Raw genomic sequence first — 27,454 nt, 5'->3', positions numbered from 1 at the left:
ATTTATTAACCTTTCCATTGGATTGATAAAGAGCCACAAATTGTTGAGATATTGTTTAAAATCTAATACTGCTTCTTGATTCTAAATTCGTTCGACTAGTTTCAATCAGTGCTGCGTGCTGTCAACAATGTCAATTGGCTTTAGATATTGCTCCAGCACTGAATTTCACTTCTGAAACTGATATTCGTAGAACTAAGAAAAAGATGAAAATCTTACTTTTATCTCAACAAATAAACTGTTTCGTGTAACCGTTGCAGTGTTTTAATAGTACCGATGAATTTTCTGAAGATCAGTACTCGATTAGCTGGCGTATATGAGAAAAATGTCCCGCCGAACTTTGAATATCAGTATGTTCCATTCGATGTCAATGTAATTTGACACTGACATTGAGGCGAGTGAAATTAATATTGAAACTGTTTGGTCTGATACTGAAATCAAGGGGTTAGTGCAAATCAGCATTTTTTTTTATATTGATATTTTGCAGCACTGGTTTTATTTCCGTCCTAACGTATTGAAACGCCATTAGATTTCCTTCATCTTACGGATAAACGTAGAAAAAGGGGATTCGCTAGGAGCGCTTCTTTTATTTTGAGAACAATTAGCGTAAATATTCATACAATGCGCTCTAAAAGGATTTATGTTGTAGCTAATGAACTAACGCATCGGAACAAACCTATTATTAATTTGTGCATGGTGAAATCCAGTGTTGGAAAAATATTAAAAAATCAAATCTCATCAACGCCCAAGATCACGCTTGATTTTAGTGGACAAAAATCAACAAGCAAACAACTGCGGTTGAGTTTGCAAGCTGTGATATCGCAGCTCGGAATATCAAGCTAACAAAACTCATCAGCTGCAAATCTCAGCAAACTGTGGTGAGATTGAGTTTCATAATTTTTGCTTTACACCCGAATGCAATCGAAACTTCCATAACGGCTGGCAGCAGTCGCTTCGTGTCTGCCATCGGTGAAGAGTAAAAAGAGATAGCATAATATACTTTCTCTTTCTAAGTAAACGATGTGCAACGGAATCATTTTTGTGTCGAGTCAACTCTCAGCTTGATTTTTGCTCAATTTGAAACAAGAAAGTTCGCTCGCTAAATAAAATTTTGCGAAATTCGCATGGCATGAACTTTAGACTAAAAAAAGGGCGGAATTTCAAAATCACCATATCGAGAAAAACGCTTCCGAATTTTGGTGACAACTTCTGGATGATTTTATTAGCTTGACATACAGTAATTGTGTAATCTAACATCATGAATCACAAAAAACTACTGGTCGTGAAATTGAGAAGAAAACATCTATCGCTCAAGCTATGTTCGCTGGAAAGCTGCTTACGGGTGACATTTACTGTCCAACACTGCTGTCACAGCTAAATATGAAGGCCCCTGAGAGCAGTGCGTAAAACAGTCAGGTTCATTGAATTATTTTCGTATGAATATGAACTTCCATCTGCCTCATCATTCACTGCCTCGTGAGAGTCTAAATTATTGAGAGGTAAACGAGTCACTGACAGCCGAGCACTCAGTCAGTAGCTCAGTCAGCATGTTTATTCTGCCGTGATAGTACTCAATACTTGTTTTGAATGACTGAGCGTACATTTTCTATGGAAAAATGACTCAATTACATGCTGTGTGAGCGAAGGCAAGCGGTGTGAGTCGCCTGTTCGTGAGTGACTGAATATTTTTATTGGCTCTTTCATTGTCTCGTCCCTTACCGTTTGGTACAAACGGTCTGCACAGAGCAATGGATTGAATAGTGCAGTGCTTTCACACTCAAGGGCCACCCACATTAGATCCGTTTGCGTTGCGTTGACGTAAATTTGACAGATAGATTTAGCTGTCACTTTGCCGCAACGCGTCCGATCCGGATCTAATGTGCGTGGGCCTTCAGTGTAAGCAGTCAATAATTTTACGCTCTGCCTGAGAGGTCTCTTCGTCAACGCGACTTTCTGTTTTTGGAACCACGGAGCCGGAATTATACACAACACGAGCCGGCAATTCAACAACTTTTTTTTATATGTTCGACTTCAATGTATCAGCTGACGTGTTTCGTCATCGGCTACTTGGCCTTTTCCGTACCGTTGACCGTAACTATTTAGTTTAAGTTTTATTCATTTAGACAATAATTGTCAGTTGAATTTTTCAATAAACAATCTTACATATTGTTACCCCCAGGATCTTCCACCCTTTGAACTGCCAACACTGGTGATACGCCGTGGAAATACACCCTCGGGATTTTTGTTTGCTGTTCCGCCTTGGTTCTTCTTTCACAAATTTTGTGAGAGTGGAATTACGCCCGGAGATTTGTTGGTCTTCTCCCTAATAAACAAATACCATAAACTGTATCCCGGATGTGTAAACTATCCCACAAATTGTTTGAACGATACCCTGAACACGTCGTTAAGCTCTCTTTTATGGTTATTTTATTAGGGCTTTTTGTTCGTTGTTTACTTATCAATCGGATACATTTCAAATGAATCGGGCGTGACTATAAACTACAGAATCAGCTGTACATGTTTTTCCAAAAGTGATATGTTATCCAAACCATAAGACGATAACATTTTATTCCAAATATTGTGAAGAAGTTACGAATGGTGAATTCATATAGTTTTTTTAAGAGTGTTATACAAATATGCCCAGTGCATTAAGGAAGGGAAAGGTTTCTTGGAAAATAACAGGATCAATGTTATGTATGGTTATTTTTGAACCTTTGATAAGTACATAGTTTTTTCTAGCAGATTCAGAATCTTAGAATTCTTCGTTTCTTCGTCTATAACTATGCCAGCCACGCGCTTCTGATATCCTATGTTTGCCAGCATGTATGATGATGATTTTGTGCTATGAAATGGTGCATATGATTTATTTATTTGAAAACTAGCGTAGCCTGATAAAAAAAAAAGCATTCAACATCCACTACCATAAGAGTAACATGTTTCGATGTTACTTATTTCACAGATAAACAGACATAAAACATTGAATATTTTTCAATATAGAACATCGTCGTTAAAACACTATCGCCATCTATCTATACTGTGATGGGCAGTAAATTGACCGTTAAATGCGTGTTCGATGAACAACTTGGGAGTGTTATGTCTGTTTCTCTGTGCTTATTCTAACAATCAAACCAACCAATAAACATGAGGGGAAATTTAGACACTCATCCAGGTTCAATGCTTCTGCTAGAATGTACGTTTGCATTTGTCTGTTGACCATCTAGCTATAAGTCGGTAGAACATATTTAAGCTCCCTCATGTATATATGTATTATCGTTCATTACTCCTAGTTCATAAGATTTCCGTGAACGTTGTTCATCGAGTCATAGAGATAAAAAGATGGAGCGTATTTTGAATTACTCCTCCCTGTTGGGTCCATGTTTTAAATGATTTTCTTTTCTCTTTCTTATTTCTTGCTGCATTATCAATTACCACATTTTGACAACTCGTTAAACAACAGCTACGTGGGACGCCATTGCGCAGCATCGACCGCCACCGGTTCGAAGGCGCAGCACACTAAGGAACTGAAGAGTTTGCTGGACAACGCGATGGCCTTGTAAAACAACAACGCGAATATACAAATTTCTCTATCCCTGTAAACCCCACATCCAACAGATTATATTCTACAGCAGTTTCAAAAACTACAACTTCAGCTACTACTACGTAAAGATGATCAACACAAACACATTAACAAAATCAAACACACACACACACTTCTATGCAGGAGAAAACTTACTATCGATGCTACTATTACCGTTGAAGCGAAACTCTGCTATTTAGAAGATAGGTATTTATTCAAAGCAGTGCGACCAGATACTAAAACGGAATGGAAATTAAGTTTGATTTGAACAGTCACAGGAAGTGTACTATTAATTTATTAAAAAGTTTGCGGTAAAAGATCAAACTTGTTCTTTTTTGTTCATACGAATGAAGCTAAGCTACGCAATTGCAAAGTGTATATTTAAAGTATTTATCGTTAGGATAATAGCGTTAGTAGAAGTAATACTAGTTGTGTCGAACATTTCAAGAAACTGAATAAAACACAAACTATAGAAACAAGAATCGTTTGAGCGTATACCTTAATGCAGCAGGTGTTTTGAAGGTTCATTCAACCCCGGTTGCCCTGCAACAATTTTGTCCGAAGGGCTCCGGCTGAGCAAACTGAAATGGATAGTGACTTTTTAACAATCAAAAATTAAAAAAAAAAAACCCTTTGATATTATCCTTGACTAATGGAATGCATATACCCTACATATTTTGAAATGGAAATGCAAGAAAAATGAGCTTAGGTGACTTTCATTAAAAAATTATCCTTTCATGATGTTGCCGTAGCGGCTCTAACTACGCTTTATACTGATTAGAAAATATTCGGTTAATCTTTAGGTTTTAGACTCTAGAGGATCTTCTCGTCAGTATATAAACTTATTAATAGAAATGAGGAAATTGTTCACCTGGAATCTATGATACCCAATTAAAGTATGCTTGAAGAAAGCAAGTAGTTTCCTTTGCAATCCTAATCGAGATACGAGTTTCAAGCGTTACCGATAATTGAAGTGTGTACAAAACGAGCGTTGATGAAGTCTTTCGTAAAGTATTAGTTATGAAGTTGAGTGCGCTAGGACGTTTTGCTGAATCCACGATGGAGTCGAGAGCTAACCTAGGACCGGAAAATGACCAGTTTCATATTCTAATATGGCCGGTAGAGAGCATTGCTGTTGTTATTCACAATTTATTTTGAGAACATTTTTTAAATAAACGCTGAATTTGGTGTCCCATCAATCTTACTATGTTAGATCGTAATTATTTATTTCAAAGGTGAATTCATGTCTTCCATGATATGAGAAAACCTTCCGCTAGACCGCTAGAATTTTATTTTCGGAAATAAAAAAAGCACATCAAAATATAAATTAAAATACCAACAAAAAAAAGTGCATAATTTTTTTTCTCAAGTGAATATTCATTTCCATGTGAAAGTTTATTTTTATTTAGTTTGTGATATCACATGTTCCTTGGTTGCAACTAGTGCCAAAGAGGTATTCACCCCTATTCTGTATTTCGTTGGTACGAAACGGATTTCACATAGAAATAAAATCGAATGGAATAGAAAATGGGGGTGATTGCTTTTGTATTATTTTAAATTTCTTCAAGTTAGGTGAAAATTAAATATCAAATGGTGCTGGAATTAATGTTGAAATTTTCCGATCGATGCTTGGCGATTTTACAAAACTTTCTAAAATCTACTAAATGATAGAGACATACATACTACCCCAAAACAAATCTACATATGAGGTCAAACAAAAACTGTACCTTGCATCATTTTCTATGAATATTACACTGTATAACATAATCTTCAAATGGCAGAGCAATTCTGCAAATATGTTTTATGTTAGTGTAATAACAGGATAAATGTAACCTACTTTTTTAGAGTAATCTTTTCAACACACAGCCCGTGACGACAAAAATGTAAAATAGCATTCTATATTTTGAGATCTGCACTTACATCGTTAGCACTTTGCACATCAATGGAAATAAAATAAGAAGAAGAAGAAAACTGTTATAGCTAAAACATATGATCGCACCAAGACAAAAGTGATATTAAAGCATGTGCTGGTTTAAGTGAAATAAAAAAAAAGCAAACATGGTAGGAGATTAAAACTTTGCTATTGCTATCCTTAGTGATGTATCACCCTGTCCCAATAGCGTTTCACCACACCGCTTTTAGATATTCACCCGTACACACGTAGCCGAATGCGGTCGGAACTGATCGGTAGGAGAAATTTCATTCACGTCGTTTCGTGTCGAATATCGTGATTGAATCCTTCCAGCCTTCGGAATAGCTTCTCCGCTTGTCGTATTCCTGCTGCAGTTTCGTTTTGCAGGACAGACGTTGTCGTCGCCGTAAAATCCACCACCGGGATTTATGGGGTGTTTACACTTATACTATTCCATTAGCACTAATGAGCCAGCTGCTAGCAAAAAAGCTCAGCAGCATTATGTAAACAGGTCATCAGCATCTACCAGCATGAGATTTCTGGTGGGCGTGTGCCAGATTTGGATTTTTCAGATATAATCCTAAATAGGACCTAGATTATTTAATACTCTAGTAACCTCAAGTCCGTGCTCTGTCACAATGTTTCATTGTGATTAATCAACACTCAAATGGGTAAAGTATAAAGTTTAAGGCGAATTAGAAAGAAAGGGAACTTGGAGTGTAGAGCCCACTGGACGATTCTGAAGCCTGGCCAAGTGAGTGGGGTATGAGTTTATTTGATTAAACGTAATTTCCAATTTATATGTTGATACATTCAAACCATTGGCATTTAGTATTAGAGATTAGACAGAGATAGGATGCGGAGGGCCCACTTAGGGGGAGCGTAACCCATGTTATGGTTTCCATTTATTAAATAGTTCAGATAGGCTACAAATGACAGGTTCATAGTGAGAGAATGTACCATATTGGGAAAGCATAATCACAGACAAACAGACATAACTCTCGCAAGTTGTTCATCGAACAAGCATTTAACTGTCAATTTAAAAGTATCGTAGTTAGTAGTACCGCCACCTGTGGCGCGCATAGTCAATTCCCTTGCGTTTGACGTTTACACACTACCGCCATCTATTCAGCGTACTACCCACCACAGTGTACTCAAGAGATGGCGGTAATGTTTTAGCTACGATGTTTTACAGTGAGAAATATACAATGTGTTATGTCTGTTTGTCTGTGGCATAATGTTCATACTTGAAGGGTTCAGAGCGGCTGAGGCAATTTGGCTCTAGTTCAATTTTAAACTTGTTCTGCATTATTCACATGTTGCAATTATTGAAAAAAAAACTCGATATAAAGTAGCTTTATACAATTAAATAGAAATGCCAAAATTTTACCGAGTAGTTTCTCTTCTGATTTCGGTACAGTTTGTTGAGATCGGATATAGTTTCTGAGCACGGATTCCCATTTTGAAATAACTCAGATTAGCACAGAGTAATAGTTTCTAACTTTCTTTGGGGATTGTCTTTTCTTCATACATTTCCCATTATTCATACTATATTAATCATGATCAGTCTTAGAAAATGTGATATGTTTGAGCCCAGTTCTAGATTAGTTTGGTATTAATATCTTTTGAAATGCCCTCGCGAGAGGTTTAACATGAATTTGCAGTTGGGGAAGGGGGGTGCTAATTTGTCATTTGTTTTTGAATAATTTCAGGTGTTAATATACCGTGCGGTTCAACCAATTATGGAACGGTCAATGTTTAGTGCCAGGTATCAGTATACCGTACGGATCAGCCATAGCTATGGACCTAGGAGGCAACTAATATTTTCGTTCTTTATGTTCTTTTCTTTCAGCAAATTGATATCTCTTACTCTTTCCCTCTCCATCTCTTTCTATCCCTATTTAATGTATCGGTGTGATTCTGTGACACTACCCCGAATGTCACTACCCCGAACGCCATAACCCCGAACGCCATTACCCCGAATGCCACTACCCCGAATGTCCTACTACCCCGAATGCCCTACTAGCCTGAATGGCCATTACCCCGAAATTAAGACAAATGAAAGAACAGCAAGGGGTCAAAAGAAGGGTACATTTTTAGAAGGAAATTTCGTTTTGGAATTTATACTGAATACAAATGATAATTTTTTATTGGAATTTTGAAGCTTGCAAGCGAGCAAGCTTGTTTTACGCGAGAAGCCCGAGAGATGTCGTTACTGAGGTCCTATATTTTGAGATACTATGTTTTCAAGAAAAACTTTTTCAAAGTGTTATGTCTGTTGTCTGTGATTAAACTCTCTGATTAGTTTCACTTTACTAAATTGATGATACACTACGTTTACTTTTATGGAACTATGTATTTATCAATTCCAAACCATTTTAAAGCTCTTTAGAAAATGACAACCTTCAAGTTTGCGAGCACTTCGTTCACCATTTAAAAAGTCATAGGGGGTAATATGCAATCCAATTCAATATGCAATACCAGTCGGAAACTGTTAAACCTTATCAAAGAATTGTTCGACCTGAGTGTAGACCTGAGTTGAAGAATTTCTCGTTTTGGATTGAAAAATCGGTGCATGGAACGTTGAACTATCGATTACAAATTTATAACATTATTCCACACGTTATTATCCCAAATGGTCATTACCCCGAATCCCTTGCCAAAAGCTATTGATTACATATTTTCCTTATATATTAAAAGAAGGGAATATTCCCTTCCCTTCTTTATCATACATCCAAAGAATAAATTATTTTCTTTTTATATATTCAAAGAAAGGAATATTCCCTTCTTTATCGTTCATCCAATAATTAATTATTTCCTTTTGTTATATTTTCAAAGAAGGGAATATTCCCTTCTTTATCATATATTTAACGAATTGATTATTTTCTCTTTTATATATTAAAAGAAGGGAATATTCCCTTCTTTATCGTATATCCAAAGAATTAATTATTTCCTATTGTTATATTTTCAAAGATGGGAAACCCCCTTGAGCCATTAAGGGGCTGTTCATTAACTACGTAGACAGTTTTTTTGGGATTCTTGACCCCCCCCCCCCCCCCTCCCCTGCGTAGACAATTTTCCATACAAATTTTTTAAAATTTGTATGGACCGTGCACAATTGCCCCCTTCCCTAAACTGTCTACGTAATTTATAAACTTTTATAAGTTTTTCTTTTCTTTTTATATACACGAAAGAATATTCCAGGAATGACTATAATAAGCAAAAATAGTCAATCTAATACATGGCATACTTTTCTGGGGAATGGTACATTCTGGGGAATGGTTCATTCTGGGAAATGCTTTTCTGGGGAATGAGATTCTGGGAAATGGTTTTCGGCGGAATGGTTTTCTGGGGAATGTTATAGAATCCTATCATTTGTATTCAGTATAAATTGACCACTTTGTCAAGCAGTTTTGGCGTGACTTTCTACCAGCGATTTCACAAAACTGGACCAACTAATTTCTATTTTTAATTATAAAACGCACAAATGTTGGCTACTTTTCTCGAGGTTCTAGAAGAAAAAATCTCAAAATAATGTTTTATTTCAAAGTTCGAGTGGTAGTAAACGTCATTTTAAGTGCTCGAATGAAGTGGTTAATTAGAAAAGAAAATTTCCTTCTCAAAAATTTATCCCTTGCTGTTCTTCTATTTGTCTTAATTTCGGGGTAGTCGCCATTCGAGGTAATGGCCATTCGGGGTAACGGCGTTCGGGGTAGTGTACCGTTCGGGGTAACGGCGTTCGGGGTAACGGCGCTCGGGGTTATGGCGTTCGGGGTAGTGACATTCATGGTAGTGTCACAGAATCATCGGTGTACTAGTTTAGACATTTTGCGCCGGCTAGTCACGATTGCGGCATGCTATACGGTCTGGCATGTTTTAACGCTTAGGCTTGGTAGCTCCTCACCAAACACGATGGGTTGGCAGTGGCCACCAGGGTGAGGGCTGATAAATTACAATTACAATCAGCATCTACCAGCATGAGATTTCAGGAGCAACTGAAACTCGTGCTAGTTGGCTAGTACACTAGCGTTAGCAAATCCGCACAGTGTATACATTCCAATAAGGAGCTCGGTGGCACAGCTTACTGAGCAGATCTTGGGTCCAATTCCAAGCTCCTTCGTATTGAAGAGTTCTAAGTATCATGAAGGTATCATTGTTCAAGAAGGGGGTCCATGAAAACTTTCTGTAGTAGTCTGCAGAGATTTTTTTTTTCAAATCACTTCTGGGACATGTAAATTTTACATGTCATCAAATTCCAAGAACCATTAGTCTCAAGATCACACTCGTGGGACCCTGTTTCAAATATTTTCCCAAGCTAACGAACTGTATAAATCGGTTCGATGATCGAAGACACATGTCAGCGATTCCACTTTCTGTCCCATAAGGATCATGTTCACAATTCACTGTTGCCAAGGATTTGCTACCAAGCAGCTATAACCGCCTTCTCCATTACACACACTTTTCTCTCAGTTAACCACACTCTCAATTTAAATATCGATCGCTGATTGGTGATAGTTTACATAAAGCAAGAGAGAATGTCTCCATTTCTGTTGTCTCCCGTAGGTAATATTGTATTTCGAATTCAGCCAAATAAAGGAGAATCGTTCTAACCGTCAACCGAGAACGGTCTATCAATATACAAGTATCACATCCCGTGTCTGGGAAGAAACCCAATAAGTTAAAACGTAACACTTCCCCTAAATTTGTTTTCGAACTTACCCCGATTTCATCCGACTTCCTTCAGTAGTTTCTTCTAGCAGATTGTGAAATTTTTTAACAGATTTCCTTTGAAAGATCCTTCAGACATCCCCAAGAAGTTTTTTTAACTTCCTCGTGTGTGTCTGTTTATGAGAGTGTGAACAACGAAAACAAAAGGCGTGTTGTCAGCAATAACTGAACCGAACTGGATGCAATAACCATTAAATGAAAGCTTTTATAGTCTCATATAACACTTTTGAATATCTTTGGAATCGGTCAATAATTGGTTCCGGAGATATGCACGGAACAAGATCCGAAAAATACCGATTTTGGGAACTATGTCGTAATTCTCGGCAACCACTTAACCCAATTGGAATGAATCACCAAATGAATGGTTTCATGGTCCCATATAATGCTTTTGATTATTTATATAATCGGTCAACTGTTTCCGGAGATATGCACGGAAGAAGATACCAAATACATGGATTTAGGAAACTAGGTCGTGTTTCTCGACAAGCACTGAGGACACAATAACCACTAAATGAAAGGTCCTAAGATCCTATAGAACTCTTTTGAATATTTTTAGAACACGTATACTGGTTCCGAAGATATTGCCGAAACACGATCCGGTTTTATGGGCCATGAGACTAAATCCGTCCTTAAACGAACAAAAATCATCGTGTGATACCTCAAATGAAAAAAGAATTCAAAATCCAGTTCAATTGTAATCATTTGAAGCGCCCAAGACACACTGGCCATGTTTCAGGAGCCCCCAGAAAGTGGCCAGACTCTTACTTGGGTCAAAATCCATCATACGATACCTCAAATCACACCAGAATTCATCTACCAAATCACATCATATGGTGGAATTGTTATCAGTAAGCAGGGTCAGATTACTCCATAGGAGTATTAATTCAGGTTTTTACAACTTCCCCTGGAAGGTTCTTCTGATTTCCCATGGCAGATTCTTCTCACTTCCACCCAGTGACGTCGTGTAACCTCAATGTTTACTTGTGAACTAAATGTTAGAACGTGATATTAGCAATATTTATATTCAATGCGATTCGAAACCAGGGTTGCTTCCACTCACTTGCTATAAAAAATATTTTTCGGAATTATGCAATCATTAGACTACCCATAATCGCATATCAGTCCCATCTTTGCTTGATTTCCTATCCATATGGGACTGATATGCGATTATGGGCAGTAGATGTTTTAATGATATGTTGTACTAGTATGTTGTACTAGTAAGTAACAAGAAGAGGGTGTAAAGTATGTGTTTGACTCATAAAATCTGTCAATTTCGCTTTCAGAGGAATATTGACAGATTTTATGTGTCAAACACATACTTCAGGACCTCTTCTTGTAACTGACAAGTACTAATTAGCATTATACTATTTCATGATTTCATAATTCCCAAAAATATTTTTTTTATAGCAAGTGACTGGAAGTAACCCTGCTTAAAGGTCTTAAAAACATTACTTCGCTAGTCTATTAAAAATTTGTCAGGGACATTTTGTGCAAATGATTTTATAAAATCTACATTTTCAGTCAGTATCCGCCTCTTTCGCAAGTATAAAAATCTATAGGAGGGTCTGGAACAATTTTATTTTGTGTTTTTTAGAGTAAATCACTTCCAACGTTGATACTACTTAGCCTCAAAATGAGAAAAGCACCGGAGGGACCTAACATTTCAGTCAGTGTCTCTTTAATTCTGTAAGTCACCAGTTGCCCTACAGCTGTCTACAGCAGCAGTCGATTTTTTATTTCGTTGTGAACCACACGATAGCCTGTTTTCGAGACTCGCTATTATATAGTTGCTCTTTGTTCGTTGCTAGCAGTTCAGTGCCTTTTGTTACTACGGTGCAAGATGTGTGAAGTAAAAAACACCATCAAGTTTAGCTTCAGCCATTGTGATGCCAAACCAAACATCGGAGAGATAGTAAATTTCGCCAAAGCACTCGACGCGGATCCGGCTGAAATGGAAGCTGTTTATCGCATTGGTGAGGAAAGGGGAGTCTTCATGAAGTTCAAATCAGAGGAAGCGATGCTCCATGCTCTGACATTCAATTCGGAGGATTTAATCTTCCATTATGCGAATGGAACGACGGCAAAGGAACGCATGTCGCATGCTGGTGAATTCATTCAATATGTGCGTGTGTATGACTTGCCACCAGAGGTACCCGACAACGAGCTGGATAAAGTGCTGGGGAAATATGGGAAAATTAAACGCATCATCCGGGAGAAATTTCCAACTGATCTGTGTTTTGAGGTGTATACAGGGATACGCGGTGTATATATGGATGTGAAGAAGGAAATCCCCACGTCATTACATTTCTTCAATCGCAAAGGAAACATTTTTTATGATGGCAACAAAGACAAATGTTTTCTGTGCAAGGCGGACGGACACCGGAAGCTTTCCTGTCCCAAGCGGAAGGCTCGGAAGGAACCGGAGAAGCAACTGAAGGAAAAAGGAAAGCAAAGTGAAAGAAAACAACACAGCAGCAGTACGTATGCTGGTGTAGTGGTGGAAGGTGCGTCGTTTGTCATTAGCGATCAGGAAACGGATACGGGGTTGGAGATGTTGAATGCAGATAACGAAATGGACGTGACTACCCCGACGACCGACGAGAGTAGCGGAGAGCATGCAACGGGAAACGATGTCCAGAAACAGCAGCAGCGATCACGATTCGGGTTCAATGAAAATGAGGAACAAATTCGGGAAAGAAAGAAGTTGCGTGCACGGGAGAAGATCGCTTTGTCGCCGCTTCGATCGCCACCCAGAAAAATGATATGATAAAATATATTTGTACATATTTTTCTTTTGTATTTTGAGTACCATAATTGGTATTCTATGTTACTCGGCTCCGCTAAGTTATTTTTATAACATTTGAGCCTGCCAAATAAACGAAATGAAAAAAAAAAAAAAAAAAAATTCTGTAAGTGTTGCTGAACGTTTGATACGTCTAGGCATCGAACTGAAAACATCTATTCCTTTCAAAAATGATTAATTTTGTGAAGCACATGTTAAGAAATGTGGTTTTCTTACTTCATCCGCTTGTCTAGTATTATATCTATGAAAGTCACCTTCCTCTTTCAATTCGGTCACACAAATATCGCGGCAGCAAAACTTTAACTACTTTAAAAATGAACACTATAGATATATCTTTTTTGTTACCAATTCATCCATCAAATTCATTCCGGCAGATACATCGGAAGGCCTTGCTCCGGCTCAACAGCTATTGTGAATAGAATATCCCATGAACATGAAGTTCAAGATTTGATCGATCAAGCTATGCTCATTCCTCCTACAAGAAGCCCTGACAAACCAACAGATGGTGAAAATTCTAATCAAATCAAACCCTGCTTGGAAGTAACGATTGATGATCAATATCCGGTGACACCTGAAAAGCCGAAAAAATCATGCATTTCCTTCAAAAACATCAAACTGATTAGCCAACCCACATTGTAAGATGTAATTCTCAATTTATTGTAATTTTCTTGAAAACACACACTTACTGAATTTGGTTATTAAATTAAGATGTGAAAAATAGGTAATGATGTTGCTTATCTTCGTCGACGTTCCCCGGACGATTTCTTCAGCTTCTTCGGTCCTTTCACGAAGCACCAATCGACTGCAATGGTTTGTCCAAGAATTTCAGATGCGTTAAGTGCCTCTTTTGCGGCCAATGCTTGCTTGTACGTTTCGTATTCGACCAGAGCATACCCCTTCAGGAATCCCGTACGACGATCGAGATTCAGATGGATGTTCTTGATGTCACCAAACTCGCAAAACTTTTCCTGTATGTCATCTTCCTGGGCTTCCTCGTGGATCGCTGTCACGAACAAAATCCACCCCTCGACGGAACGCTGCGGACCGGGTTCGGCTTCCTCCTCGTCGTCCTGTAGCCGTTCGTAGTCGATTGCCTCACGGGGGATGCTTTCGTTGCCGAATCCGCGTCCCTTTCGTTTACGTGCCTTTTCCTTGAGCCGGGCGATGCCCTGATCGCCGTCTTCGTCCACTTCGAACTCCTCATGGTTGTAAATATCGAGCACGTCGGCCATCGTTTAATGTGAATGTTAATTAACCGTGATTTAATGGATTGTTCTAGGTAAAAATTTCACTTTTTCTACTGCGTGCTCCCACCAATGTTTGCAAACTTTCTTAAATTTTCGGTGTAAAATTTGTGATCGTCGAGCAAATCGTGCCAGCGGGTGACAGTTGACAGACGTGAGCGAAGAATATACACGCTATTTCCAAACTACCCAAATTTGGGTAGAATCCAACCAGATCGGTCAAAACTGAACCTACCCAAAATGGGTAAACATGTATTTACCCAAATCTGGGTAAACGTAGCAGCGACAGAAACTGGGTAACGGTTACTCAGATGTTGAAATTTGATAACAGGGTAAACTTTACCCATTTTATTAGCAATTAGATGATATGACCGCTGCAGTAGTGAAAGCTCAGCTAGTTGGTGAGGCATGCAACTCTAATATAAATAATTCGTTGGTATCAATAAATCAGTGTCAACATTTCAAAGGGGCGTAATTGCATTTATAAACAATGACTTTAGCCGTCGATTTCTCGTGAATTAAAACTTACTCATGAAGATTAATGACACCAGCAGGTAGAGGAATGTTTCCTTTACCAGCTAGCATTGTTAATTTGTAGGGATGGACTTTTATTTGCGAGAAATTGATAGCTAAAGCCATTGTTTACAAAAGCAATTACGCCCCTTTGAAATGTTGGCACTGAAATACAGAATTATAATTTTCATAATGTGTTTTCAATATTCTTCCTGGACGAAATAATTTATATATTATTAAAGACTTTAGTATCTTTACTTTACATAGTTTTCATGGGGCATACATTCGTGTCTATCAAAATGGGTAAGGATTACTCAGTTGACAAATGTCATCATCTGAGTAACGGTTACCCAGTTTCCGCCATATGCACATTTACTAAAATTTGAGTAAAAGCATGTTTACCCATTTTTGGGTAACTTCCTTTTAGGCTGAACTGAGTGATTTTTTGACTCAAAAATGAGTAGCCTCAAAATAGCGTGTACACTGCAACTGCCATGTACCCATTAATGGGTAAAAAAGGACCCATTTTTGATGACTATATGAGACTGTCAAATAATAGTTGAAGTTCAATTTCAAATAATGGGTACTCTTTTACCCATTTCTCAGAGCACTTCGGGCGAGAATAATGAGTACTTTTTTACTCATTAATGGGTGAAAAGCAACTTAGATAACATCTTCCAGTCCTCTCTTCAGTCGCAAAGTATCTTGACGATGTCGAATGGAAATTGCTCGTTTGAAAAGTAGGTAGGGGAAACGCTCCAATAGTTGCGGTACGTTAGAAGCGTTAGGTTCCTATAGTTGTGCATGGAGACTCAATACACATACAATACACATTAATGGGTGAAAAGTGCCCATTTCGAAGTAAAGTAGATAAACTCATTTAATGGGTAAAACGTCTTTACCAATTATTGGTACTTTTTTACCCATTTTTAAATAATGATTGGCTTTCTAAAATGGGTACAAAGTACCCACTTATGAAATCCTTAAGCCTTGATTTTTCTTTCAGAATTTGTATGATTTATGGATCATTGAAAGAGTCACAATGAATAGTTAAGAATACAAAATGTTATTTATATTTATACCTTTATTTCACCATTTTCCATCCTGTGGTCTTTCCATTGTTCGTTCAACAAATGGTGCACGCAAAGCTCTCCTGGAATGTCTTTGCTGATGCAGCTAGTTCTGTCCATGCAAGTTTCAGATTACTTTTTAGATGTGGGCAGAAAGAAATAAAATAAGAAATAGGGTAAACGCTCCTATAGTTGCGGTACGTTAGAAGCGTTAGTATTGAGTCTCCATGCACAACTATAGGAACCTAACGCTTCTAACGTACCGCAACTATTGGAGCGTTTCCCCTACCTACTTTTCAAACGAGCAATTTCCATTCGACATCGTCAAGATACTTTGCGACTGAAGAGAGGACTGGAAGATGTTATCTAAGTTGCTTTTCACCCATTAATGAGTAAAAAAGTACTCATTATTCTCGCCCGAAGTGCTCTGAGAAATGGGTAAAAGAGTACCCATTATTTGAAATTGAACTTCAACTATTATTTGACAGTCTCATATAGTCATCAAAAATGGGTCCTTTTTTACCCATTAATGGGTACATATACATACAACTATAGGAACCTAACGCTTCTAACGTACCGCAACTATAGGAGCGTTTACCCTATTTCTTATTTTATTTCTTTCTGCCCACATCTAAAAAGTAATCTGAAACTTGCATGGACAGAACTAGCTGCATCAGCAAAGACATTCCAGGAGAGCTTTGCGTGCACCATTTGTTGAACGAACAATGGAAAGACCACAGGATGGAAAATGGTGAAATAAAGGTATAAATATAAATAACATTTTGTATTCTTAACTATTCATTGTGACTCTTTCAATGATCCATAAATCATACAAATTCTGAAAGAAAAATCAAGGCTTAAGGATTTCATAAGTGGGTACTTTGTACCCATTTTAGAAAGCCAATCATTATTTAAAAATGGGTAAAAAAGTACCAATAATTGGTAAAGACGTTTTACCCATTAAATGAGTTTATCTACTTTACTTCGAAATGGGCACTTTTCACCCATTAATGGGTACTTTTCAGTTACAGTGTATACGCTATTTTGAGGCTTCTCACTGACTATAGATCGCACTGATTTTTGCATGCTGTACACTCAAAAATATTACAAAACGAATATAGATTAATTTTTATGCATTTTATGGTTTTTCAAAATTAAATAAACTAAATAAACTAGATAAACATTTCAAAAGGTCCTATCTGCATTGATCGATTCTCTTCATCGACTTTCTCTTCCGTCAATAACTCAGCTGCAAAACCTTTCCCTGTTGTATTTGACGTTTTGGACGCTAGATAAGAACCTCCTTTATCAAACTATGTGGTAGAATTAGCGCAAAATCTGTTTGCATAGCAGTGGTTATGAAAAGAGAAAGTCGATGAAGAGAATTGATCAAAGCAGATAGGACCATTTGAAATGTTCATCGAGATTTATACATTGGTTCGATTAAAATTTTCGTCAAAATTATACTAAGTCAGAATAACGGAGTGGAATTCGGTCAGTGTTTACTAAAATGACAGGAATAAGAACATCTGGATTCCCTTCGGAGCTTCGTGCTGGTGAAGAGCTTTGTCCTGGCGGATTTCTACTGCGCATGTGATCTGCTGGGCAGCATCGAAATTGTAAGTATTTTTTTTAATATTATCCATAAAAAAATAAACTAATTAAAAAAGCTTCCTGAAACAGCTTTTATTCTTATTTGAAAACAATAATATTTACCATAAATAAAAAAAGAAGCGAAAAATACATTCTCTAGAATAAACCGAATCTATGCATTGTAAGTATATTTCGATTTTATACTATGGCACGCATAAACCATTTTTATACTAAGTTTGCATTCTCTCCCTTTATACCGACCTTTGCGTTGGTACGGAGAGTTGCGATTTAGCGTAACTTTTATACTATTTAGATTTCAATATTTTTTGAGTGTATGAAGTTGTCAAAAATGAGTACACTGGTTTTGCTCCTATGAGTGGAATCTACCCAGATTCTGCGTAAATGGTTCTGATATCCATTTAATAATGGTGAACTTTGAAGTTGTGAGCAGGCGATTTTTTGCGCAGAAAGTCTAAAATTTGTTTTTAGCTTTGAAGCAGGGAAAATGAATAGCTACTTAATAGCCTCATACTTAATCTAGCTCGGTAAAATCTCCAACAGCCGATTACTTTTGCTGATATCATTGAAAAATATCTGTTTGTTAGCTGATATCTCAGCAAAATGTTATTTGTTAGCCGAGGTTGTGCTCCATTTGGTGAATTTTCACTTTTTGACTCAATTTTGACAAACACCTTTTTGAAAATCGGATGATCAACAAGAGAGGGATTTTCGAAGAGTATAATTTATTTTCGAAGCCTCAAATTTAAGTGAAAATTCACCAAATTGAACACAGCCTGAGTCTCAGCAATTGGGTTCTTTAAGAGTATTGAGGTAAATGCATATTCTTTTTGCTGGTTTAAATTAAATACCCTCACCAATAGATTTTTGCAGAAAACACTTTCATTTAATTTTACTATTATTTCTATAAAAATACGCATTTTGAGCAAGAATCGTAGTTTTTCCAGAATCATAGTAAATTTGTTAACATTCATAGTCAACTATACTGAAATCATTGTAGATTTAACGGTAATAAGTGTGGTTATAATGAAAATAAGTGTTTTCTGCAAAATAGTATTCCTAACTATGGTGCTTGTTTCAGACGTATAGGATTGATATGGGATTACCAGTCTTCTGCATTTATATAAGGTGTGAGCCAACATACAGCTTGCTGGTGTTAGAAGCAAAAATGTTGTAAACATTGCTGAACATCTGCGAATAGATAAAAATACATCACTGCCAACATACTGAGAACAGATAGAAGTACGTCACTGCCAACAGCTGTTTCGAGTAAAAAGATAAACATTGCAATAAAATACGAACACCACTAAACATTTGCCATGAACCATGATAATTAAATACCATAAACTAACGGTAACCCAAATTGTCGAACTTTTCCAAAAATGGTTTGGATGATACCCCAAACCTCGCACCAAACATGTCGTTTAGCAAAATAACCATACGAATTCGTGCTAAAAGGGCTTAACAAGTTTTGTGTACAAAAGTTGATAGGTCCGTTAAGAACTAAATGATCAACATATTTGTTCCGTCCACTAGCGGTCCTACGTCAAGCATCCGTTCGTGCCCCTAGGCACAGACCCTGCTACTTTTTTATATCAACGAGGACAAATCGACAGTGAGCATGCATAAGGGCCTATACGCGAAGATCGATTCTCTTAGTCGATTTTCTCTTTTGTTAATAACTCGTTAGATTTAACGTTTCTCGGTGCGTTTGCTGTTGCTTTTGCTAGCCAATACAACCTGTTATTACTCTACATTAAACAAATTCTAGAAAATTGTTTCACTTAGCTGTAGCAATGCAAAGAGAAAATCGATGAAGAGAATCGATCATCGCGTATTCGCCCTTATGCATACTCACTGTCAAAATAACCAAGCGCCTGCATCCTCCATCTGAAAAATGGGTATTTGTCAACCCATTTTACGGTAAACACAATTTAAGAAAATGGTTAAAAAAACACCCATTTATTGAGACTTCCCATTTACCCATTAGTGAGTAAACCACAGTTCTAGATAGAGCTAGAATTAGGGCGTAACAGCTTTTGTAAACAATGACTTCTCTCGGTGATTTCTAGAAAGTTAAGGTTCGCCCTCGGGCTCGCCCACGCAAATTGCAACATCATCATTGGATAGGGGAAGACTTCCCCTACCTGAAGGTTATGTTGATTTGTGTGGACGTGCCTTGAATTCCTAGAAATCATCGAGAGAAGTCATTGTTTACAAAAGCTGTTTCGCCATAATTCCAGCTCTATCTAGAGTTAACCTAAACAGTAACCGCGAAATACCCAATAATGACTATAAAAGACTCAATATTGACTACAAAGTAAGCATTTTCGAGGGAAACTGGGACTACCCATTTAATGAGTAAATTATTAGTATTTGTTACTCATAAATTAATACTTACTACTCATTTTTGAAGTTTTAATTGCTCATAAATGGGTAGAATTTTACTCATTTAATGGATAATTCCAGTTTCCCTCGAAAATGCTTACTTTGTAGTCATTATTGAGTATTTTGGGGCTACCGTGTATTAAATGAGGGGGGGGGGACACTTTTAGCGGAAATGGGTATTTTTATACCCATTAATGAGTTTTCGCGAAACACCGTGTTGGCTGCGTTCTGATCGATCCGTTGCGGGGAGAAAATTTTATTCTTTCGTGAATGAGCAGCTCTTAGCTGCAGATAGAATATTATTCTCAAAATTCTTCAAGAAGTTTTGCGACGTTCGCTTTATTTCCTTGAAAATCATTCGAAGAATTTGTTCACCTCGTTTAAGTGACCTGAAGTTTCCAGGAAGTGCTCATATCTTTTTGCCAAAGCAAGTTTTTATTTATAAAAGTATACTTTTCACCTTTTTTGCAAAAACATCAAGAAGAGCTTGATTTGTGTCTTCGCTTTTTACCTTGTAAAAAAGTTTTTCAAAACAAACCTATTTTCAGTCGCTGCGATGGCAAACGGTGAGCAACCGGAGTATGTGGTTGAGCAGATATTGAAAAAACGCACTCATCGTGGCGTAGTGCAGTATCTGATCAAGTGGAAAGGCTGCGATTCAACCGAAAATACATGGGAACCGGAAGAGAATTTAAACTGTCAGGAATTAGTAAAGCAATTTCTGGAGGAAGAAGCGAAAAACCCGAATAGGCGTAAAGGGCGTAAACCTGCTTCATTGAAAACCACTACCGACAAGGACGACGACAATGGCAAGATGAGCAAGGAGAAGGAAGAGGTTGAGAACAAAAGCGACGAAAAAGAGCAACGGAAGAAGAAACCCACCAGGAAATCGGCCGATATCTTAAAGAAGCAAACGGACGATGACGATCTCAACGGATTCGAGCAGGGATTTGTCGCGGACAGCCTAGTTGGCATAACGGAAGAAAACGGGCAATTATTATTCTTGGTTAAGTGGCAGAACAAGGACGAACTGGAATTGGTTCCATCAAAGGAAACTCGGAAATATGTACCGGAAATGGTGATCGATTTTTACCAGGATCGGATCACTTGGAACACGAAGGGGAGCAAGAAGTAACCGACTGTAAATATATGCATCTGATTCTTTGTTTTACAGTAAGTTCTGTATTTGCACTTTTGCATTGCATTCGTACATTTGTTTGCTGATACGAATAAATCGGTATAAAACTGAATAATTTTATTTTTAATCTGAAGAGAAAGAGGTGAATATTTTGGTATGTTGATTTCTGCTTTTATTCGAACAGCATCTCATCAGTGGTAATTACAATGGTCACTATTTAATTAAATAAAAAGTATATATATACACAACAATTGAATTCATTATAAATCTGCCCTAAAATACGTATTTTAAAGATATTTAACAATCCTGCTTGGAAAGAAATCAGTACATTACTTCAAGTCTTTCACACCGGAATCCGTCATACTTTCGGCGTCACCACTCATGTACAATCGGTTCTGTGTATCCCACAGCTTCGTATACAATCCGCCACTTCGGAGCAGCTGCTCGTGTGTGCCCCGCTGGCAGATGCGTCCGTTCTCCAGCACAAGAATTTCATCCGCGTCCATCACGGTCGACAGCCGATGGGCAATGCAGATGCTTGTTCTGTGTTCCGTTGCCCGTGCCAAGGCTTTCAAAATGTTGTGCTCTGTAATGGAATCTAAACTGCTGGTCGCTTCGTCAAAGATCAGAATTGGAGAGTTCTTCAGGATGGCCCTGGCGATAGCCACCCGTTGTTTCTCTCCTCCCGACAGCTTCAAGCCACGCTCGCCGACCTGCGTTTCGTACTGCTTGGGCCACCTTCGAATGGATTCATGCAAATCTGCCATTCGAGCAGCCTCTTCAACCTCTTCCTGACCCTTGGACAAGTCTCCGTAGTGGATGTTGTGGCGAATTGAATCGTGGAACAGAACCGAATCCTGCGGAACAATGGCGATTGCTTTCCTCAGGCTGTCCAGATTAACATCCCGAATATCTTGGCCGTTGATGAGTATCTGACCGGAGGTGGGTTCGAAAAATCGGTATAGGAGACGTACCATCGAAGATTTTCCGGACCCCGACCCGCCGACGAAAGCGACCTTCTTACCAGCCGGAATCGTAAAACTCAGCTGATCGAAAATGGTATTACTGTGCTTGTACTTGAAGCAAACATCTTTGAATTCAATCGAAGCAGTTTCCCGACTGACCTGTAGTGGTAGAGAATTTACCTTCGATTGTACAGCACTTTTAACGCCCATCAAGGTAAACATGGTTCTCATATCCAACAGAGCTTGTCTCACTTCCCGATATACGCTTCCGAGGAAACCCAATGGAATCGATAACTGAAATAGCAATCCATTGACCATGACCAGATCTCCCACGGTCATGTTGCCATTGACGATTTCATTCGCGGCCATCACCATGATCGCACTCAGTGCCACACTGAAGATCGCATTTTGACCAAAGTTGAGCAGTGCCAAGCTGGTGCTGGTCTTCAAGCTAGCTGCCTCATATTTTTTCAACACGTCGTCGTAGCGCTGTGCTTCGTATCGTTCGTTGTTGAAATACTTAACCGTTTCGTAGTTGATTAGTGAATCGACGGCCTTGTTACCCGCTTCGTTTTCCGCTTGGTTCATGTAGACCCGGAATCTGGTTCGCCATTGGGTGACCGCAAGCGTGTAGGCACTGTATACACCGACGCATCCCATGGAAAGGGCTGCATAGGCGAATCCACACTTAGCCCCGAGGATGCTGGAGACCAGGGCTAGCTCGAACATGGTTGGAACAACGTTGAACACCATTGCCGTCAGTACAAAGTTTATACCACGGGAGCCTCGATCGATGGTCTGCAAGAAATGGGAAGGGTTTTTTTTTTAAGTGCGAATGACTACTAGGGTGATTCAACTTTGAATTGAGAACTTCTTGGTTTGACCCAATCTAGTGGTTGCGATTCATATAGGTATACTACAGTCCCACATTAGGGGAAAGAAGGGTAGTCTGTATTTCTCGATTACTTTTTCGAAGACGCGTATCAGCATATCGATTTGGCATAACTTCCTGATAGTGTTGTTAGTATCAGTCGCCAAATCGACGATCAAATCCATTGTTTACAAAATCAGATACGTTCCTTCGAAAAAGTAATCGAGATTTTTTTCCTTTGCATTTCTACTAAAGTTAGTCCTTAGCGACTGTTCAAAAAGTATATCTACTGATGATTATCCGATTATTAATAGTCCTTCGGCTCCGTAGAGCTTCAAACACAACGAGTTTACCAGATAAGGGGTTGTTCATAAACTACGCAAACAGTTTTTGAGAGCTTTCAAACTTCCCCCTAAAAACATCAAAATTTTGTAAACCACGGATACTCACTAGTGCGACCTCCCCACCCCTCCCCCTAAACAGTCAACGTAGTTTATGAATAAATCCTAAGCAAATCGAAAAAAAAATGATCTCTATTATTAACTACTGTGAAAGTGCCAGATACTTACTCCTGTGCGTTTTTACCCGTATTTTCTAAGAGCGTTTAAAATCCCCACCCTGTTGTACCCTACTGTTGACCCAATTACCTTGGACAGAGCACCGGTTTGCTTGCTCAGGTGGAACTGCAAATCCAGATTGTGCAGATGGAGGAACACATTGGTAGCAATTTTCCTAATCGAGTGCTGGGCCACTCGCGCAAACACGGCATTGCGCATTTCGTTGAAACCGGCAGCACCAGCCCGAGCAATGCCATCTAAAACAAAAAAAAAAGGTTCAAAATGAGTCACCTATGCATAAGAGGTGAACTTTAACTTACATCCCAGTAGAACGGCAATCGTCATCGAGGCAGCCGCCTGCGGAACAGTGTCCATGTTGAGGTTACTCAAATTGTCCACACCAATCTTGAACAGGAAAGGCACACAGACGTTCAACACCTTTGCACCGCCCAGTAGGCCCAGGGATATTAGCACTCTAGTAAAAATTGTTTTTAGGTTAGCATATTACCTGTATCAAGGGGAGCGAAAATTCACTTACCTTTTGCGCACTAGAGCATCATCCTTCGGCCAGATGTAGGTTGCCATCGCCTTGATCATATCGGTTGCAGTAATTTCTGGACCTTCGTATGTACCAATATTCTCGCCGGACGCGGGATGATGGCCTAGATGGAAACAATTTCGTATTGGTTGTTTTTGAGGAATGAACTTCTTCTCTGTATCTAGGCTTTGTTCTTGATCTGGTTGTTGTTGTTGCTGCCCCGGCAGGCGAGAAAAGGCTTGACCACTGATAGGAAATGGACCGTAACTAGAACGATAACAGCCACTGGCCGTTGCACAGGTATGCAACGTTGTCGCTAGCGGTACCGTCAAATAGGGACAACGATTTTGAGGACCTAGGTGTAGATATACAACAGCGAGGAGAAAATGGGATCAGCTTCCGGGTGACGAAATCAACAGAAATAGTATACAGAAAGAGTAGCTGAATCGAATGGATGCCTCAATCTGATGCAGAATTACAGATTGGATGAGACATAAGCGCAAATTTTGAACAATAAATTGGTCAGTACAGTAAAGACAAGAGTGAGTAGACTAGCGGTCCAAAACTACGTGGGTAATTAGAGGAAGCAAGCAACAAACAACAAACTGAAAACAATTATTAGTAAACTACAGATATAGTGGACTAATTTTGAATTTGTACATGGCCTTATTCCGATGTTTACTAGCAGTGAAAGATTGTGCCACGTTTGACCTAAAGTCGGTTTTCATAATAGGTTAACATATTAGGGAAGGTCCATTAATTATGTCACGCAAATTTGGCCCATTTTCAACCCCTGGCCTTATTTTTTTTTTGTATGGCTCGACAAACCCTCTAAAAATGTGACATAATTAATGGACGGTTCCTTAACATACATGTTGACTCACAAAATCAAAATCAAGTTATGCCCAACAAATTTAGGCCAAATGACCTACTTCCCCGTGAATAACTGCATTTGTAGCTTTCGGTAGTGCGTTATTGATAATAATAATTGTTCTACAAAATTGAGCTTTTCAAGTAGGTACTGAGCAAGATGCAATCAATCAAACATGTCCTACCAAATTGTGTTACCTTTCTTCTTTTTCCGCTGAAAAATGTCCCCTAGCACATTGGACCCCAGTGCCGTCGTCGGTTTTTGGGACGCCTTTGTACTGGCAAATACCGTCGGCGGAAGAAGCGCTCTGTTGTTGATTCGACGACTCCCTCCAAGCAGACCGGCGCGGTGTTGTTCTGACAAATCATGTTTCTCGGGGGCTTTCGATCGGGAGAAAAAGTTCTAAAACGAAATCGAGGTTACCAGTCGTATTAGAGTTGCGCTCTAATTTTATTCAGAAATTTTATGCATTCGTCCAAATAAGCGTGACATATCCGTCCGGAAGGCGAGAGGTCGGACAGTTTGGACAATCCACTGCAGAATGTGTGATATTCCTTCAGTTTGTAATTGATTAAGCGGGATGCGATTTCGCGAATAGGATCAAGTGACGGAATTTCTCCGAATGCAATCATTCGCAACTGATAGATGTTCTGTTCGGCAAATAGAATTGTAAGGCAAACGGCTAAGTTGTGACTCAAAACATCTCCTGGCACGAAAAACAGTTGCTCTTCCAGATGATGCTCCGCAATGAAGCAGTACTTTTCGCGGTGGATTTTCAACGGCCTCAACTCAGGATCGTATTTGATGAAAGCATTGATGTCGTCCAGGCTGATTTCGAGATAATCTTGTTGATTGTCAGGCAGGAAAAAACCGTATTCGGTTAATAGCTTAGCATTATTATGAACTCCATAGCTGATGAATATCTGGGAATACGCAGGAAATGGTACCTCGCTTATCAATTCGTAGAATAGCTCTACCGGGTGATTCTTGTCCAGCATTCTTTCCACTGTTTTATAAGGAACAGAGAGTTGGGATGTCGTCTTGGCACTACTATCGTGATTGAGGAAATCTAGCAGTGGAGCTAATGCCATGTTTGGTTCATCCGACAACTTTTCTACAAACATACACTTCTTATCCTTGATAAACACTTTGGCATATATTGAATCTAAATATACGCTTCTAGTATTAACGACGAAGTAAGCCCATTTAAATAGTTCCAAGCTTATATCGGTTTTGGCGTCCTTTCGTGCGAGGCTCTCCAGCTTTGCATAATTCTTCTTAATCAATTCATTTTGATCAACCATCTTTTTTAAAACCGTATCAGGCAGAAACGCCATCTCCTGTTTGGAACAAAAGTACGGTACTGCAAATTCTTTGGGCAGAGAATATATATACGCTCTGTAGCCCCCGTCCACCTCCTGCAAGCTCAAGTAACTTAAATAGTATGCCAGCATGGACTGAAACTGGATTTCTCCTTTCGAGAGCTCCTGCAAAGCCTGTTCATCGAAGCACTGCTTAAATATCTGATCTTCCTCGATATTTTTCAGACTTATCAAAGCTTCAAACGGCAGCCGGACTATAGTATCTCCGATTGCAATGTGCCTTCTCGAATACAATCCTTTTCCCGTCTCTGGAAAATCACAAATCCGTAGTTCCGCCTGGTTATTCCAACCTAATCTGCACAGTAACCGACACAGTTCGACATGTTCTAAGCATTGGATCACACTTTTGTTATTTTTCTGGTTCCGCCTTCGGCGAGTTCTGCCCATCCTGCTTTCCGAGTTGCTTGGTAAACAAACCCGTATTACATAATTCACAACGTTCGCAACAGAAAAAATAGCGACCTTGATGATGATGTCGATTCTCTATCCAATCACACGTGTTTCGTTTCCGGGAAAGCAGGAAGAGATGACTCAGGTCTGAAAAGTAGGCGATCAATTTCGATTATAAACAATCAGCTGATTTCTGTCCACGGCGGTAAAAAAAAACAAGCATGAGATCCATCTCTTCTTCCCCTCGGTGGATGCTTTATCAGCCGCGTACGAACGGAAAGAATGCATAAAATTTTACAGCGAAATTTATTGGACGCGGTAGGTTACTTACCCGACTGGAATGCTGGCAGGTTCCGACGACACAGACGGGAGGATTTGCGAAGGACTTCCGCAAGTTTTCCAACAAAATTAGATTTACTCCACAGGTCTGTTTTGATGCGAGTTGCAGCAGCGCAGCCATTTTTGTCGCTAACTTGACTTGACAGATGCACGATCGGTTTTCCTTTTTTTATCGAGGATTTCTAGTTGCACCCACTGGAGGAGGGTTACGAAAAAAATTGAACTGGAATAAATCACGGCCGATGAGAATAACTCAATAACTGAGTCGAATTAAACTCAAAATAGAAAACAATGGGTTACGGGGTTACTCAGTGAGTGTGTACACACTTAATGATGCCTTTCCAGTTCGGTAATTTTGTTTACAGTTTTTGAACTGTAAATCAGAAAAAATACCGAACATTCAACTATTCTCAATAAAACTACTGATGTTCAGTAGCTTTTGCGACAACTACTGAATATGGTCAAGTACTGAATTTTCCGTAAAAAAACAGTTTTACGGTGAATGACTAAAACATGTCAGTAAATAGAGTACCGAGTTTTTAGTATTCATTATGTTTTAC

General features: G+C 38.8%; 5 protein-coding genes across 11 annotated transcripts in view; 2 read left to right on the top strand and 3 right to left on the bottom strand.

The window, feature by feature from the left end:
• LOC135700311 (2-oxoglutarate dehydrogenase complex component E1) overlaps nt 1-4,781 on the top strand; it is a 39,188-nt gene extending 34,407 nt beyond the window's left edge. For all 5 annotated transcript variants that reach the window (XM_065220785.1, XM_065220783.1, XM_065220781.1 and 2 more), the window contains one exon: nt 3,455-4,781. In XM_065220785.1, the coding sequence (XP_065076857.1) occupies nt 3,455-3,554 (100 nt within the window). In that variant the 3' untranslated portion in view covers nt 3,555-4,781. The remainder of the gene's footprint in view (nt 1-3,454) is intronic.
• Nucleotides 4,782-13,636: 8,855 nt separating this feature from the next.
• Nucleotides 13,637-14,342, bottom strand: tsu (40S ribosomal protein S12 homolog tsunagi). Its single transcript, XM_065220821.1, has one exon. It carries the CDS (start codon nt 14,247-14,249, stop codon nt 13,752-13,754), a length of 498 nt encoding a protein of 165 aa, XP_065076893.1. The 5' UTR covers nt 14,250-14,342; the 3' UTR covers nt 13,637-13,751.
• A 5,773-nt stretch (nt 14,343-20,115) lies between these two features.
• On the top strand, nt 20,116-21,078 carry LOC135700304 (chromobox protein homolog 1-like). Its single transcript, XM_065220771.1, has one exon. It carries the CDS (start codon nt 20,400-20,402, stop codon nt 20,976-20,978), a length of 579 nt encoding a protein of 192 aa, XP_065076843.1. The 5' UTR covers nt 20,116-20,399; the 3' UTR covers nt 20,979-21,078.
• Nucleotides 21,079-21,206: 128 nt separating this feature from the next.
• On the bottom strand, nt 21,207-27,015 carry ABCB7 (ATP binding cassette subfamily B member 7). 3 transcript variants are annotated; one of them, XM_065220767.1, is made up of 6 exons: nt 26,887-27,015; nt 24,981-25,185; nt 23,913-24,267; nt 23,695-23,849; nt 23,465-23,631; nt 21,207-22,744 (listed from the first exon to the last, which is right to left on the bottom strand). In XM_065220767.1, the coding sequence occupies exons 1-6, from the start codon at nt 27,013-27,015 to the stop codon at nt 21,311-21,313; spliced, it is 2,445 nt and encodes an 814-aa protein (XP_065076839.1). In that variant the 3' UTR covers nt 21,207-21,310. The 3 variants fall into 3 exon arrangements, with proteins under 3 accessions (XP_065076839.1, XP_065076840.1, XP_065076841.1); XM_065220768.1 differs by having other exon boundaries at nt 23,913-24,036; XM_065220769.1 differs by lacking the exon at nt 26,887-27,015 and having other exon boundaries at nt 23,913-24,036; nt 24,968-24,988.
• On the bottom strand, nt 25,192-26,700 carry LOC135700303 (SET domain-containing protein 4). Its single transcript, XM_065220770.1, has one exon. It carries the CDS (start codon nt 26,550-26,552, stop codon nt 25,215-25,217), a length of 1,338 nt encoding a protein of 445 aa, XP_065076842.1. The 5' UTR covers nt 26,553-26,700; the 3' UTR covers nt 25,192-25,214.
• Nucleotides 27,016-27,454: the final 439 nt, after the last annotated feature.

This window comes from Ochlerotatus camptorhynchus, unplaced genomic scaffold, assembly GCF_037179485.1.
Source record: "Ochlerotatus camptorhynchus isolate MF236.1 unplaced genomic scaffold, CSIRO-AGI_Acam_v1.1 ptg000132l, whole genome shotgun sequence".
In the NCBI taxonomy this organism is placed as follows: domain Eukaryota; kingdom Metazoa; phylum Arthropoda; class Insecta; order Diptera; family Culicidae; genus Ochlerotatus; species Ochlerotatus camptorhynchus.
Note: the sequence above shows the minus strand (reverse complement) of the source record. Positions and strands in the feature narration are given on the sequence as shown.

Bases quoted from the DNA above. Each gene is read 5' to 3' on its own strand.
- ABCB7 (XM_065220767.1), bottom strand. From the start codon at position 27,015: ATGGCTGCGCTGCTGCAACTCGCATCAAAACAGACCTGTGGAGTAAAT. The intron at 25,186-26,886 runs GTAAGTAACCTA...ATTTCGTTTTAG, and splicing joins CCTGCCAGCATTCCAGTCGG to AACTTTTTCTCCCGATCGAA. The intron at 23,850-23,912 runs GTAAGTGAATTT...AATTTTTACTAG, and splicing joins GATGCTCTAGTGCGCAAAAG to AGTGCTAATATCCCTGGGCC.
- LOC135700304 (XM_065220771.1), top strand. From the start codon at position 20,400: ATGGCAAACGGTGAGCAACCGGAGTATGTGGTTGAGCAGATATTGAAA.
- LOC135700303 (XM_065220770.1), bottom strand. From the start codon at position 26,552: ATGGGCAGAACTCGCCGAAGGCGGAACCAGAAAAATAACAAAAGTGTG.
- tsu (XM_065220821.1), bottom strand. From the start codon at position 14,249: ATGGCCGACGTGCTCGATATTTACAACCATGAGGAGTTCGAAGTGGAC.